General features: G+C 40.7%; 1 protein-coding gene across 8 annotated transcripts in view; it reads right to left on the reverse strand.

The window, feature by feature from the left end:
• The window catches only part of UNC13B (unc-13 homolog B), a 463,085-nt gene that overhangs the window by 95,466 nt on the left and 353,812 nt on the right, over positions 1 to 13,807 (reverse strand). For all 8 annotated transcript variants that reach the window (XM_063453773.1, XM_063453772.1, XM_063453770.1 and 5 more), the window contains 6 exons: positions 12,537 to 12,706; positions 10,616 to 10,731; positions 8,784 to 8,947; positions 4,560 to 4,710; positions 4,386 to 4,454; positions 1,326 to 1,415 (listed from right to left, as the gene is read on the reverse strand). In XM_063453773.1, coding sequence (XP_063309843.1) covers positions 1,326 to 1,415; positions 4,386 to 4,454; positions 4,560 to 4,710; positions 8,784 to 8,947; positions 10,616 to 10,731; positions 12,537 to 12,706 — 760 coding nt within the window. The remainder of the gene's footprint in view (positions 1 to 1,325; positions 1,416 to 4,385; positions 4,455 to 4,559; positions 4,711 to 8,783; positions 8,948 to 10,615; positions 10,732 to 12,536; positions 12,707 to 13,807) is intronic.

The raw sequence follows: 13,807 nt of genomic DNA on the forward strand, positions 1-13,807 counted from the left end.
CTGTTGCCCTTTCCCAGCCCCTCCGCCTCTCTCCTGTTGCCCTTTCCCAGCCCCTCCGCCTCTCTCCTGTTGCCCTTTCCCAGCCCCTCCGCCTCTCTCCTGTTGCCCTTTCCCAGCCCCTCCGCCTCTCTCCTGTTGCCCTTTCCCAGCCCCTCCGCCTCTCTCCTGTTGCCCTTTCCCAGCCCCTCCGCCTCTCTCCTGTTGCCCTTTCCCAGCCCCTCCGCCTCTCTCCTGTTGCCCTTTCCCAGCCCCTCTGCCTCTCTCCTGTTGCCCTTTCCCAGCCCCTCCGCCTCTCTCCTGTTGCCCTTTCCCAGCCCCTCCGCCTCTCTCCTGTTGCCCTTTCCCAGCCCCTCCGCCTCTCTCCTGTTGCCCTTTCCCAGCCCCTCCGCCTCTCTCCTGTTGCCCTTTCCCAGCCCCTCCGCCTCTCTCCTGTTGCCCTTTCCCAGCCCCTCCGCCTCTCTCCTGTTGCCCTTTCCCAGCCCCTCCGCCTCTCTCCTGTTGCCCTTTCCCAGCCCCTCCGCCTCTCTCCTGTTGCCCTTTCCCAGCCCCTCCGCCTCTCTCCTGTTGCCCTTTCCCAGCCCCTCCGCCTCTCTCCTGTTGCCCTTTCCCAGCCCCTCCGCCTCTCTCCTGTTGCCCTTTCCCAGCCCCTCTGCCTCTCTCCTGTTGCCCTTTCCCAGCCCCTCTGCCTCTCTCCTGTTGCCCTTTCCCAGCCCCTCTGCCTCTCTCCTGTTGCCCTTTCCCAGCCCCTCTGCCTCTCTCCTGTTGCCCTTTCCCAGCCCCTCTGCCTCTCTCCTGTTGCCCTTTCCCAGCCCCTCTGTCTCTCTCCTGTTTCCCTTTCCCAGCCCCTCTGCCTCTCTCCTGTTGCCCTTTCCCAGCCCCTCTGCCTCTCTCCTGTTGCCCTTTCCCAGCCCCTCTGCCTCTCTCCTGTTGCCCTTTCCCAGCCCCTCTGTCTCTCTCCTGTTGCCCTTTACCAGCCCCTCTGTGTCTTATTTCACCCCCCCCCCAGCCCCCATGTGTTCCATCAGTCCCCCCTCCCCAACAGTCACCATGTGTCCCATCATTGCTGTAGCATGGCGGAGCAGACAGACCGTGGTAGAGGAGCTCCTGCTCACTGTACTTGGTCTCACAGGAAGCAGTCCTGTGCTCTCTGTGAGCACTTCCTGTCAGACTGGTTAGGGGAACAGAAGCTCCACTACCCGCGGTCTGCCTGCTCGGCCACGCTACATTCTGTGACCTGTAATTGAACCGTGCGGCCCGCCTGCAAGTCCTCCAAAATGCTTTTCCTAAATGATACAGAAACCACCAGAATGGAATGGGTATTATACCTTCATCCGGAAGAATGTTATGCTCGTCAGTAGATCCACTGTGGACTTCAGGTCCTGCAACCGATCAGGGCTACTGGCAGGAAAATTGTTCTGCAAGAGGACAGAAAAAAATTAAATCAAATAAAAGCAGAATGATTAAAATCCATAGTGTCCACTTACTTTATTGCATTGGACATTTTATTTATTTGAAACTTAAAAATCATTACTTATACAGGATTTATAGATATTTACTCATGCTATCTTACATTCAGAACAGAGCAAAACATCCGAAAGAGGACATTTGTTTTGTTCACTGGAGGGTAATAAAAAAACAAGTGGAAGGTCCATAACACTATTTAGACAGGCATGGTAAGTAAACCGGGACAGTATACATATAGAACAGTTCCAACTAAACTATTTGTGCTCTTAACTTGAAAACCTGATGTGTGTGTGCGTGTAATATTATATATTTAATCAAAGGATTAGTGTTCCGTTCAGGGAGAGAATGTCCTTTTCTAGACTTTTGTTTGAGATATCCAGTGGAGATTACAGGATTAAGGAAACATAAAATGTTGGGGATTGACTACTCAGAAATTCAAGCATTCTAGCAAGTCAGACATGATGCAGGATTGGGTGCGTTGGGATTGGCTAAAATGTTTTGTTTTTTTCTCACAAATTCTTTTTCTAGGCACAAAGCTAACATTGAAAGAAGTAATGATATTCGCTTCATTCAGAACTGATCAAACAGAATAAAAAGCCTTACGTGTTTAATGCAGAGTTTAGAACATGAATATTTAAACAGTAAAATGTTCAGTATCCAGGTGGCTGAATGAGAAGGGGTACACAATTTTGGGCGCTCTAGATGTTGTGGACAACATCTACCCTGATGCTTTATCACCATTATGGCTGTAAGAGCATTATTGGAGATGTGGTACACAACATCTACAGTGCCAAAGGTTGCCTACCCATGCAATAGACAAACAGAATTGAATACAGATCTACAATATAGACAAAAAACAAGGTCTATTAAACAGTCTATACCAGGGGTAGGCAACCTTTTAGCAGCACTGTGCCGATATAGGAGTGTGATGTCCCGTAGCGTGCCGGTCCTATTTTTTTAAATTGAGGTGTGTATGCTGCCATATTCTGCTTTTGTTATTTTTACTGTGATTGCTTTGTATTGTTGTATTTGTGCGTATAGGAGCTATTATATTGTATATGTTCATTATTAGTTTATGCTATCGTGTATGATACTTATGAATGTGGGCTGTGTATGGGGGCTGCTTGTGGAATTGTGTGTGGATGGATATGTCACATTGTGTGTTTGGTAGTGTGTGTATGTGTGGGGGCTGTTTGGTGTATAGCATGTGAGAGGCTGCATGTGGGTTTGTGTGCATGTATGTGGATTGTTAGCAGGCTACGTTTGGGCGGATTGTGTGTATGTTTGTTTGTGGGCTGTTCGTATTATTTGTATGAGGGGAGGGTTATTCTGCATTTCTGTGTATATCTAGCAGTATTGGTGACTTCCCTGGGTTCCAGTGGGGACCAGGCTGGCCAGGTACAGGTCAAAGACAGGAGCTGCAACAGCAGCTGCAGGCTGCTCTACTACAGATCTGAGATCACTTCCTCTACGTGCTGCAATGCATAAATTGAGGATTGTCCTTCACCACCTCTTTGTATTAGCAGATATCTGAAGTTTTACTGGGACTCCTGATAGACCAGAGCATATTTGGCTCTAGCAGCCTTGAGTGCCGTGCAAAGACACCTCGAGTGCCGTGCATGGCACTAGTGCCGTAGGTTGCCTACCCCTGGTCTATACTTTACTCGATGTTTGCTACCATGTATCACAGTGTTCCTACACAGGCACAATAATTGGCAGTATGAAGAATTCTAAAAGTCCTCATATGTTACAGATTTTTATGCTGGGAGGCCCTGATAAATATAACCAAACCTGTGAGTTTCCGAGATGACTGGTAAGGAGATTTCGGGAAAATAAATGATTTATCCGCAAATTTTTAAATCCAAAATCAGAGGCCATGCCAGTCAAATGAGCAAGCTTAAAAAAGTGGATTTAGGAAACATTAAAACTTAGCCAGAAAACCCCTGAAATAATGACTACCAGATTTGGAGCGAGGATTTTATATTACCATTTATATAACCTGATTAACACCCCCGTGACAGCACTGGAATAAACAACCCCAGGCAATGCACTTTCCTATTCTTTTGGATAAACTATGTAAACAGATGGCAAATGCTTACTTATTTAAGAACTACTAACTGTGACTGCATCAGCACAGGGAGCAGCATTATAAAGAATGAATAGCTTCGTCCAGGCCAGGGGAAGAAAAGAGCATGTATTCTCAGTAGTATAGTGTGAATCAGAGACAGGTTGTGTGCTACCGAATGCCAAGAGAATATGAAAATGAAGACATCTTATTTCTGTTCTTTCTACCAGTCACAAGTTTACTGGACGTGGACGGATGATAAACACACGCTGACAATTCCACAGTGATACGATCTGAACAGACAGATGCAAAAGCATAGCTGATAGCAGGAATTATTCACTGCCCCCCAAAACATGCAAAGCAGCCACAGAAGGCTCACAGCAAACTAGAAGCCAGATTCCACCACGGTAATGGCAGGTGCTTTAAACTTAAAAGGTACATGATGAAGGAACAGTCAAATCTAAACGAAGCAGTGGGCATTGTTTCAGTAAATCCTTTTGCAGAGATTTTAGAGATCAGCAAAGTGTAGTACATCTATCCTTCTCTCCATTTCTAACCCTCCTGCCCAGCATTTGTTATTGAATGTGGGTGCGTCTAACAGAGGGGAGCAGCAAGTGTACTAGATTTTTAGCTATTTGTCTACATAGACATATGGGTTTATGGTTTATGCTTTGATACAGCCTGCAGTGTGGTTATTACAGTAATGGTAAGATGGTTTATGCTTTGATACAGCCTGCAGTGTGGTTATTACAGTAATGGTAAGATGGTTTATGGTTTCAGAAAGTAATTGTGTGGATAGGAAACAATTCATAAAAGAAGAGATAAAATGTCTACAGAGCCTTGAGCTCCTGCTCACCCGATACATGGAGAGATCAATGCGCAGGGAATTGTGCAGCTGGTCCAAGAGTTTTACAAATCGTTCTTTCTGTGAAGATAAAGAGACAGGTATTACGAAGGAAGGTTTTATTGTGTTCCAGCGAGGGAGCAGAAGTGATTAATATAACATTATCTGTGAGCCGCTGACACTTACCCCAAAGTTTGAGGCAGCAAAGCGGTCAGATGCAGACACGTTGGTGGATGCCGTGGTATGTGCGTAGTAGGCATTAATATTAGCCAGTAAAGTGCTCATGACTGCAGGTACACCGGGGCACATGTATTTTGATGACAGGCAAGCAAAATGTCTGCGATAGAATAAAGAAAGCAAGACATAGTAAACACACAACGGTGCCGTCTGAAACTTAAACTGATAAGTTTTATTATTTTTGAAATAGGTACATATACTGGACGTGTTCACACCATGCAGAATACAGGCATATTGAACGGACTACAAGTATATATGGTACAGGTTTAGAGCACTGTGTATTTATAATTAGTATAGAGAACAAGCCAAGAATAAACTGCATGTTACAGAGAACAGGTAGAAAGTACCGTGCACATTACAGAATACAGGCACAGAGCACTGCATAAAAATGTAATAATACAAGGTACAGACAAAACCTGCGGACAATTTCATGGTGCAGACATAAAGCACTGTAGACATGTATACGGTACAGACACAAAGCACTGCGAACATGTATATGGTACAGACACAAAACACTGTGGACGTGTATATGGTACAGACATAAAACACTGCGCACATGTAGATATTGCAGACACAAAGCACTGCAGACATGTATATGGTGCAGACACAAAGCACTGCGGACATGTATATGGTGCAGACACAAAGCACTGCGGACATGTATATGGTACAGACACAAAGCACTGCAGACACGTTTATGGTACAGACACAAAGCACTGTGTACATGTATATGGTGCAGACACAAAGCACTGCGGACATGTATATGGTACAGACACAAAGCACTGCGGACACGTATATGGTGCAGACACAAAGCACTGCGGACATGTATATGGTACAGACACAAAGCACTGCAGACACGTTTATGGTACAGACACAAAGCACTGCGGACACGTTTATGGTACAGACACAAAGCACTGTGAACATGTATATGGTGCAGACACAAAGCACTGCGGACATGTAGATACTGCAGACACAAAGCACTGCGGACATGTATATGGTACAGAATAAGGGGCATGGAGAACATGCATATTTACTAAAGCAAAGTGTACATGCATATGGTACAAATTACAGGCACAGTGTACATAAATAACAGGGCACTGGGCACAGCATACAGTATAGAGTAAAGACATAATGTACAGTTTGGAGGAAGAGGACACAGGATACAGTAATTTGGGGTCAGTACAAAGTTACAACAGAAGTCTTAACCAGTGGTAAAAATATCATCACAGGGTACATTCACACAGTATTCAAAAAGGTGTTGATCGTTAAATTAGAGTTGTGTTTTTACATAACAAACAGTTTTTAGGCTGGCTCTCTTCCTAGAGTTCCCTGCTGATGACAAGGCCAGTCCTGACTTTCAGAACATTTAATGTCTCAATCTCGGGTCTCATTAAAAACACACGTACATTGCTAACAAAATGCACTTTAAACATTACTGCACGTAGGGAACACGCCAACACCCTGAGTTAAACTGGAGCTGTGATCAGTCATTTCCCTGCAGGTTACCCCATAGAATGAAATGCCAGACTGATTGGAATAGGTTAAACTGTTATTTGTGAAAAGCCAAAGAATGGTAAACTAAAGAGAAGTGTCAGAATATCTGACAGGACAATAGAAAACAAAATGACACAAACACAGAGGTCAGGAAGAGATGATTAGAAAATGAAAAGGAACATAATTGCGATAATTGGTCTGGATTGGTGTACAATGAAACAGGTGTCAGTAATCAGATATTTTAGAGATTTCTAACACCCAAAAAAAATGCTTTTTGTTACTGTATTCTCCTGCTAACATCTTGATGTGAGAAACTCAAGATAAAGGGCAGCCATTTTTTTTACATTTATTGGCCTGTATGGCACTACAGATCAACATAAAAGTTTGTTACCAGATGTACTAGCAATCCTGTGCATATATTCAGTACAATATTAACAGGACATTGAGAGGTGGACAGGTATGGAGGGGAGAGGCTGGGATGACCAGGAAATAAAAAGGGTCCAGAACAAGATAGGAAACAAAGTGAATATAACAGGTGTGTAGAGGCAGGTTTCCACACCCTGGGATTAAGCCATTACTTTTTTAGCCAACTTCCGATTTTAGCAAATTACTTTACAAGTAAGAGTGAAAACAGACATTTCAAAGGTAATATTCTCATTGTGTGGATTAAAGTGTTGCCATGTGTGACTTAAGTGAATAACATCTAACATCTAAACACTATAGGACTCGGTATTCATATGCATTTGTGAAAACAGTCACACAAAGCATGTCTGTTCGGTGACTCCCACCACAACTTATTTGACGCAATAAACATTTTGGGCAGTATAAAAAATTCTGTCATATTTTGCTTTTAGCATAGAAAAATATCTAATTCAGCTGAATGCGGTTTCATATTTTATTTCTTCTTTTATTTCTTCTTTTAGAAGGCTCAAGTCAGTTAACGTTAATTAATTTCCAGTGTTTAAAAAAAACAAAAACAAAAAAAAAAAACCTTGAAATACTGTGCTGTAATTTAATGAAAGTTCCAGCCCAAACACGAGATATTAGTAGGTCAGTATTCCTACTTACATGCAAAAAGAAATCTGCTTCTATGTAAAGAGAAAGTTGTCAGTCTCTGATCTCACAATTCAACAAGGCTTCAATCAAGTTAGACAACATGGAAAGCCAATAAGCCTTCTGAAGAAAAGCTCATGGCTTCAAGTAGTCCCGACATTTAAACAAGAACATTAAAAGAGGTCCTACATACTTTCGGAACATATTTCATTTAGAGAGAATCCATATGATTTTACAGCAGATGGTTTGGTGAGATTTTACAGCCATTGCAGGTTCTAGCACCGAGGAAGAGAATGTTGAACGGTATGTCTGTATAAAAATAGAATCTTCTTTACGGAGTGAATCAGGTAGAGAAATTGGACATTTACTGTGGCTAATGGAACAAAACAATTTCACCGTCTTTGTCTAACGGAAACACATAATTACTAAAAAAGCATTAAAGAGTGCATCACATCTTCGTGATGTAACAGACTAATTAAAAACAAAAACAAACATAACAGTTCACAGCAAAATAAGCAATTGTTCCTGAAAGAAATGCTTTGTGTCAGACGCTGTAAAAACAACCTGATGCAAAAACAAGGTTAATGGTGGAAACGAAAAGAAAGTACGGTCGCCTGTCTCAAAAAACTTATTTTAGAAATTTGAATTATTTATTAATTTCCCAGTTAACTATTTGTTTCTGCACAGTATCTGCAATATTTAGTACTACACAATAAATAGGCAAATGCCAGTAGTGATGGAAATAAACTGCCCGAGATGATGCCAATATGACACAGCCAATACATACACTGTGTGATCTTAGACACCTGAACACTGCATGGTCCGGGAACAAGGCCAAATACATCACTAATTTACATCATTTTACAGAGTTCAACACCACTTTACAGAGCTCCATTAAATGAGCTTGAGTAGTTTTTGGCATGCACTCAAAGGATCCGGTAGCAAAGACAGGATTATTTTAACCATAGGCCAAGCAGTCTGCTATGATGCTCCCTCACTAGTCAATCTTTGAAGAACATTTTCCTGTCTACTAAACAGGCAAGATTCCAGAAGGGCTACATGACCTTCATAACGAACCATAATAAAGCAAAAAAAAAAAAAAAAACCCAGAGATTTTCAGGAAAACCCATGCCATAAATGACATGTAATCAATTTGTATAATTCAGCCCTTTATAGGGATCGTTCAAGGAAACGAACTGAATTAAAATTTACGCTATTAGAAACTTACCGATATTTAATTTAAAATTAGCTAATGGGCTGAGCTTGGCAAATCATTAGAAGACTTACATTTTTTAATTTACAAAAATACAGAAATTCTTGTAAAAATGATAATGTTGTATTCGCTATAATCCTCTCCTCAGCTATCCTCAAACCGTTTTGAAATGTTGCTGAAGTGCGATTAGAAAATAAAAAACGTGGTCTGTGATATGGGTAAAACTCAAATAACCAAAATACCTATAGGAAAGATACACATTAATGACTAGTCTTTAACCCCTTAAGGACTCATGACATGTGTGACATGTCATGATTCCCTTTTATTCCAGAAGTTTGGTCCTTAAGGGGTTAAACTGTAACGACACTAATCAGAACGTGCTATGACTAAAGAGCCTTAAAGTGGTTGGTACTCACGTCATGGCTTGGTAAATAGACTCTATCCCATAACGCATTGCAAACTCATCCACTATTTCCTGGGCGGTTTCATCAAAGTAAACTTTCCATGCGTCGTCCCCTTTAGCTTCAGGTATTCTTACCACACCATTTCCTTGAATGTCTGTGAGATGATGGAAGAGGTTCTACAGAATGAGAAAAAAAAGAAACATGGGATATTCACACTTGCTATACTGTATACCTAAAAAAAAAAAAAAAATTGAGTTGGCCATGTAATAAATTATTATATGCTGGACAACAACAAACATGTCATAAGTAGAAACAAACTCTTAAAACTGGGTATACATTACACTAGTGTTAAGAAAGTAAGCAAGCAAAGGTCCTCTCTAAGCTCCATGACAACTGATTGAGCAGAGAGCACACTGCGGCAATTTGTAAAATTTACTGCAGGACTCAGATAGCCCCTAAGTTGTCAATCAATCAGCCCGGAACAAGAGTTCTGTGTTGTCTATTTCAGTTTTTTCTAAGGTTTGTGTGTGACCTTTGTACAGCAAATGCACAATTTGGTCTAAGTGTTCTCTCCAAATATAAAATAAAAAAATACTTACCATCCAAGATCCTTAAGCACAGATAGAGAAGCTGACTGCCAACCCCCCCCCCCCCCCCCCCCCCCATCAGGAAGAGGCTCCATAACTCAGCCTCCGCTTTAAATTTAATCTTAGTTGCCAAAGCATCCCTCAGGATAGATTGCTAAAAATGCAGCAGAGCAGGATTAGTGAGTGAGAAGAATTCAGAATGTATTGCTGCATTAGTCTTCAATTCTCTTTCAAGAGTATTATTAATTGCTCTAATGGACACATAAATGGCCACTGCATTAACAATAACTGAATGGAGATAAAACAATGTTTGACTACAAGGGGGCTTACTCAGAAGGCGTCTTAATAATGAGTTTTATTATAATTGAAACTTGTCTTGAGTCAGGGAAAGGTCTGGAACAGTCATGGTAATTTAGAGGAAACGCTGCTGTAATTTTCATGTAATTGGCAGCTCAAGCTTAGGACATTAGAATTAATCTAATTCAGCCGCAAGTAAAAAGGCTCACTTCTAAAGAATTCGGAGTAATAAAAGAATGTGATGTGCTAGAGACCAAGACGTCAATATGCCAGGAGAGCAAAGCATGAGTAATAACGTTCCACATAATAATGTACCAAGTTCTAAAATAAGAGGTACAAACTTTAAAAAAGGCAACAAAATAAAAACAATCAGATTTTGATAACAAATAGAATGGAAAAAATATTTTTAAAACTAATCAAGCTAAAAAAAACTTAAAATCTGAGAGAGTGATATGGACAACATTATACATATTATACCAAATGTTTACACGTTAAGCACACTAGTGTACAAGCCCCCATTTATAAGACAAAGAGTAATCATGGACAGCCTAGATTTTTGCATAGCTGAAAACGTTTATTGGGAAAATATTGGGCATACAAACCCAGTCAAGAAAGTTGTATGTATTTATGGGCCTCCACACACATTGTCTGTGTGACTCACGTAAAACACACATATTACCTAACCTCCAAATCAGCCTACCTGAATTTCACCTGAAATTTCCATTTGGGTATTTACTAAATGCAATTCAGGGAATCGCACTAATATACTCATTCAGTTTGGAGCAACTCTGGGTTTGTGGATACATTTGTAAAAAATCTAAATGCAATACAAAGACCAAATGGTGCCATGGGGACTTGTAAATCCAGAAGGCATTTAATCATTTGGGAATCTGCTCAGGAACAATTTTTGAGGGATTCTTAAACTAGAGGTGAAGCTTTTTAAGGACCATGAGCACTCACCTCGTGAAGACAAGTATACTGAATGTGATATGGTGCCACCTTCTCTTCACCTTTAATCTCTACATTAATTTGCAAGCGGATAGCCCCAGACACAGCAGATTTATCCGTCCGCTTCTCTGAAATAGGAAAGGCTTATTGCTTAAAATGATAATTACAAAGAAAGTGGAGGGGAGCAGATTTTAGGAACCTAGATTAGAGGGAAGAAAATCAGCAAAAAAGGGGAGAAAAAGCAGAGGACAGGATAAACGAGAAAGATGGGGACACAGAAGAGATAAATGATGAAAGAGTGGAAGTTGGTGGGTTAGGAAGAACAGTACAGATAAAATACGTAATGATGGCAAAGATGGAAAACGTAAATCAGTGGAGAAGAGGAAGACGTACATCAAGAACATTAAGTGAAGGATGTGATCTTTGAAGGAAAAAAAGTCAGTGTACAGTTTAAAAAATGAACGAAAAAATAATAATAATTAAGTGAAAAAAAAGTTTTGACAATTATTTGTGATCCTGATGTAAAAGTTGGCGCTATGTACTACTTCATCTATTTAATGCATTGCTTAAACAATGTCCTGATATAATGAAAGAAATGAAAATTGATTCCTAAATCAACACATCACCTAAGAGTTTGTTACAATAATGCAGAGCTCATTGTTATGTAGCTTTCAGTGTGTGTGACATATACAGACAGAGAGGATTCTGGGTGACAACAAGCACACAATACCTCTGCATTAATGCCTCATTGTCATGTTCTGAATACTACTTACAGTCTTTAATAGTCACTCAATCCATGATTAAAATGCTTGCAAGAATAGATCACCTTTCCTAGGATTTTTGCTCAATAACGCATTTAGTAGTTAACTCATTGACAGCCCTATATTTAATCCAAAGGCAGATAATCTACAACTACATGGAAAGAAAGGCTATAGAGCATTAGTGAAATTCAAAGTGATATATAGCTATAAGAAAACACATACCCCATGCTAATCTCTCGCTTTCATCTTTCATCATTAAATCCATACTCTCTAACAGCAATGTTCGGTGACGCAGGATGTCGGTGGGTGGGGTAAAAGGGTGTGCCACTGACGTGCATCACATATCCAGAACCGCTCAAAGGGAAGAACATGCCCAAAAAGGGGGGGGTATTTGCCCGAAGAATTAGAAGGTCAGCCTTACATGAATGCTTGTCAGACTGCCTGCTAATCATGCAGGATGGCCAACTAAGGGCATACTATGCAGACAGCACCCTGAGCTTGGCACAGATGCGTCTAATGATGCGCTCGCTCCACTCTTTCTAAGGACTGTTCCCTAGCACTTACTTGCCCACTACTCTGCTCAACAGTTTACTAGCAGCCAGAAGCTCGTTATACAGTCTGGGACAGAGAAAAGGTATAACTAGTGAGTGTAGAAGAAAGGGAACATGTCACTGTGTTAGAGAGACTGAAGTAGCCAGAGCATTTGCATAGTGCAAAAGTCAGCTTTACCTTAACTAATTTCATTATCAGCCAGTCCACACAAGTTTTGTTCCCCTAGACCCCTCTTAAGTTTCCATACTTAAGCAAAAGCATGTGCAGGTTAGTAAAAAAAAATAAAAAAGTAAAACATCTTCTCCCTTTGTAATCCAATGTCCACTGACTAGGAATAACCTGATGCTTAGTTTAGTAAGTGTTAGATGGGCAACATTTATATTTAGGTATTTGAAAGCCTGTGAAATATAACATTATTGCAGTTGGTATGAATAGAATGTTCTTTATTACCATGGAAATTATCAAAAGGGAACTGAACTGGGCAATGCCACCAAATGTGAAGCATGGTACCAATCACTACATGACCTCTCCAACAAGTCTCCAGCACTCCAGGAAAAACAATAGGATACCTCCTAGACAGAAGTTTAGAATTCATCTCTTGCATGAAGACAGAATCTCACCTAGGTTGTACCAGACATCCATCTCGCCACTCAGAGTACGAACTTCAATTATAGTTTGTCCAAGGAAATCATCAGATTCTCGCTTTAGCCGCTGTTTCACTCGTGACTTGATGTCATCGTCTTCATCCCAGACCCGTACCTTTATCCGATCGGAGGAGTTATGGCACTCACTGTATAAATACAGAATACAGCTTTATAAAAAAGCATTTGTGGCAAGATACCATTGTTCTAAAATCTAAACACTAGTGGCTTACTTTCAGTGTTTAAACAGTTGACATATTATGTAGAACAAAAGACACATCAAAGAATTTCACATGTTTATTACAGAGAAGAAATGCAATAGTGAATCAGACATGCCATTACGAAAATGAGTTAAAAAATTACCAGCTCAGTAAGGAACGATGACAGGGGCTGTCAAGATTTACGACAACAATCAAGCTCCAAATCAAAGGGAAAAAATAAATAAAAAACATACACTGCTTATACTGCAATGTATTCATTGATCAAAAAAAAAAAAAGAATTTAATGCACTACGTTTGGGATCCTGCATTTTATGTGGCACTTTCCAATTAGCTACACAGCTCCCAGCATAGTGTGGTTGTGTCGTGTAATACAGGTTTAATTTTACTAAAGCAGGCAGTCAGCAATCACTCCAGAACATTACAAGAAATATTTCACGGAGCCAGTGAACCAAAACGTACTCTCAAGTATTTTCCCTTTTCACATAAAAAAATAATTCTCAAAACGACAATAAGATCACTCCCTGGAGCAACACGCCTTTATTAATAACATTATTTATACCAATCACTATAAAAACAAACAAAAACACAAGAGCAACCAGACAGCCATTAGGATTGGATTATATTTGCTTGAGGTTATTTATTGTTCAAATAAAGGTTTTTGGTAATTTTTACTACCACTATTTTATTTTTTTTAATTTAAATTCTTTATTCTTCTGTGCAGAGGTAGTTACAGGTAATTTTCAAGTGCCACAACAGCACGCATAGGTTGGTCATCATCTTTCGCAATGGCATTATAAAGAACTTCACATTTTCTGCACTGGTGGGAGTTGTGCCGTGTTGTGTTGTAGTCGTTTTTTGTTCCGTGGAGCCTTTTCTTTTTTTGTAGTGTGGATTCCGCTGTATAGCTGTATGGTAAACTAGTGGCTCTTGTGGTCCGTCTATGTGGTGCCGACTATAGTAGGTTATTTGGGGCCCCCGTGAGCTGCGGTTTAGATATCCCCCTGTAACCCTGGGGGGGCGGGGAGGGGT

This window comes from Pelobates fuscus, chromosome 5 (assembly GCF_036172605.1).
Source record: "Pelobates fuscus isolate aPelFus1 chromosome 5, aPelFus1.pri, whole genome shotgun sequence".
Taxonomy (NCBI): Eukaryota; Metazoa; Chordata; class Amphibia; order Anura; family Pelobatidae; genus Pelobates; species Pelobates fuscus.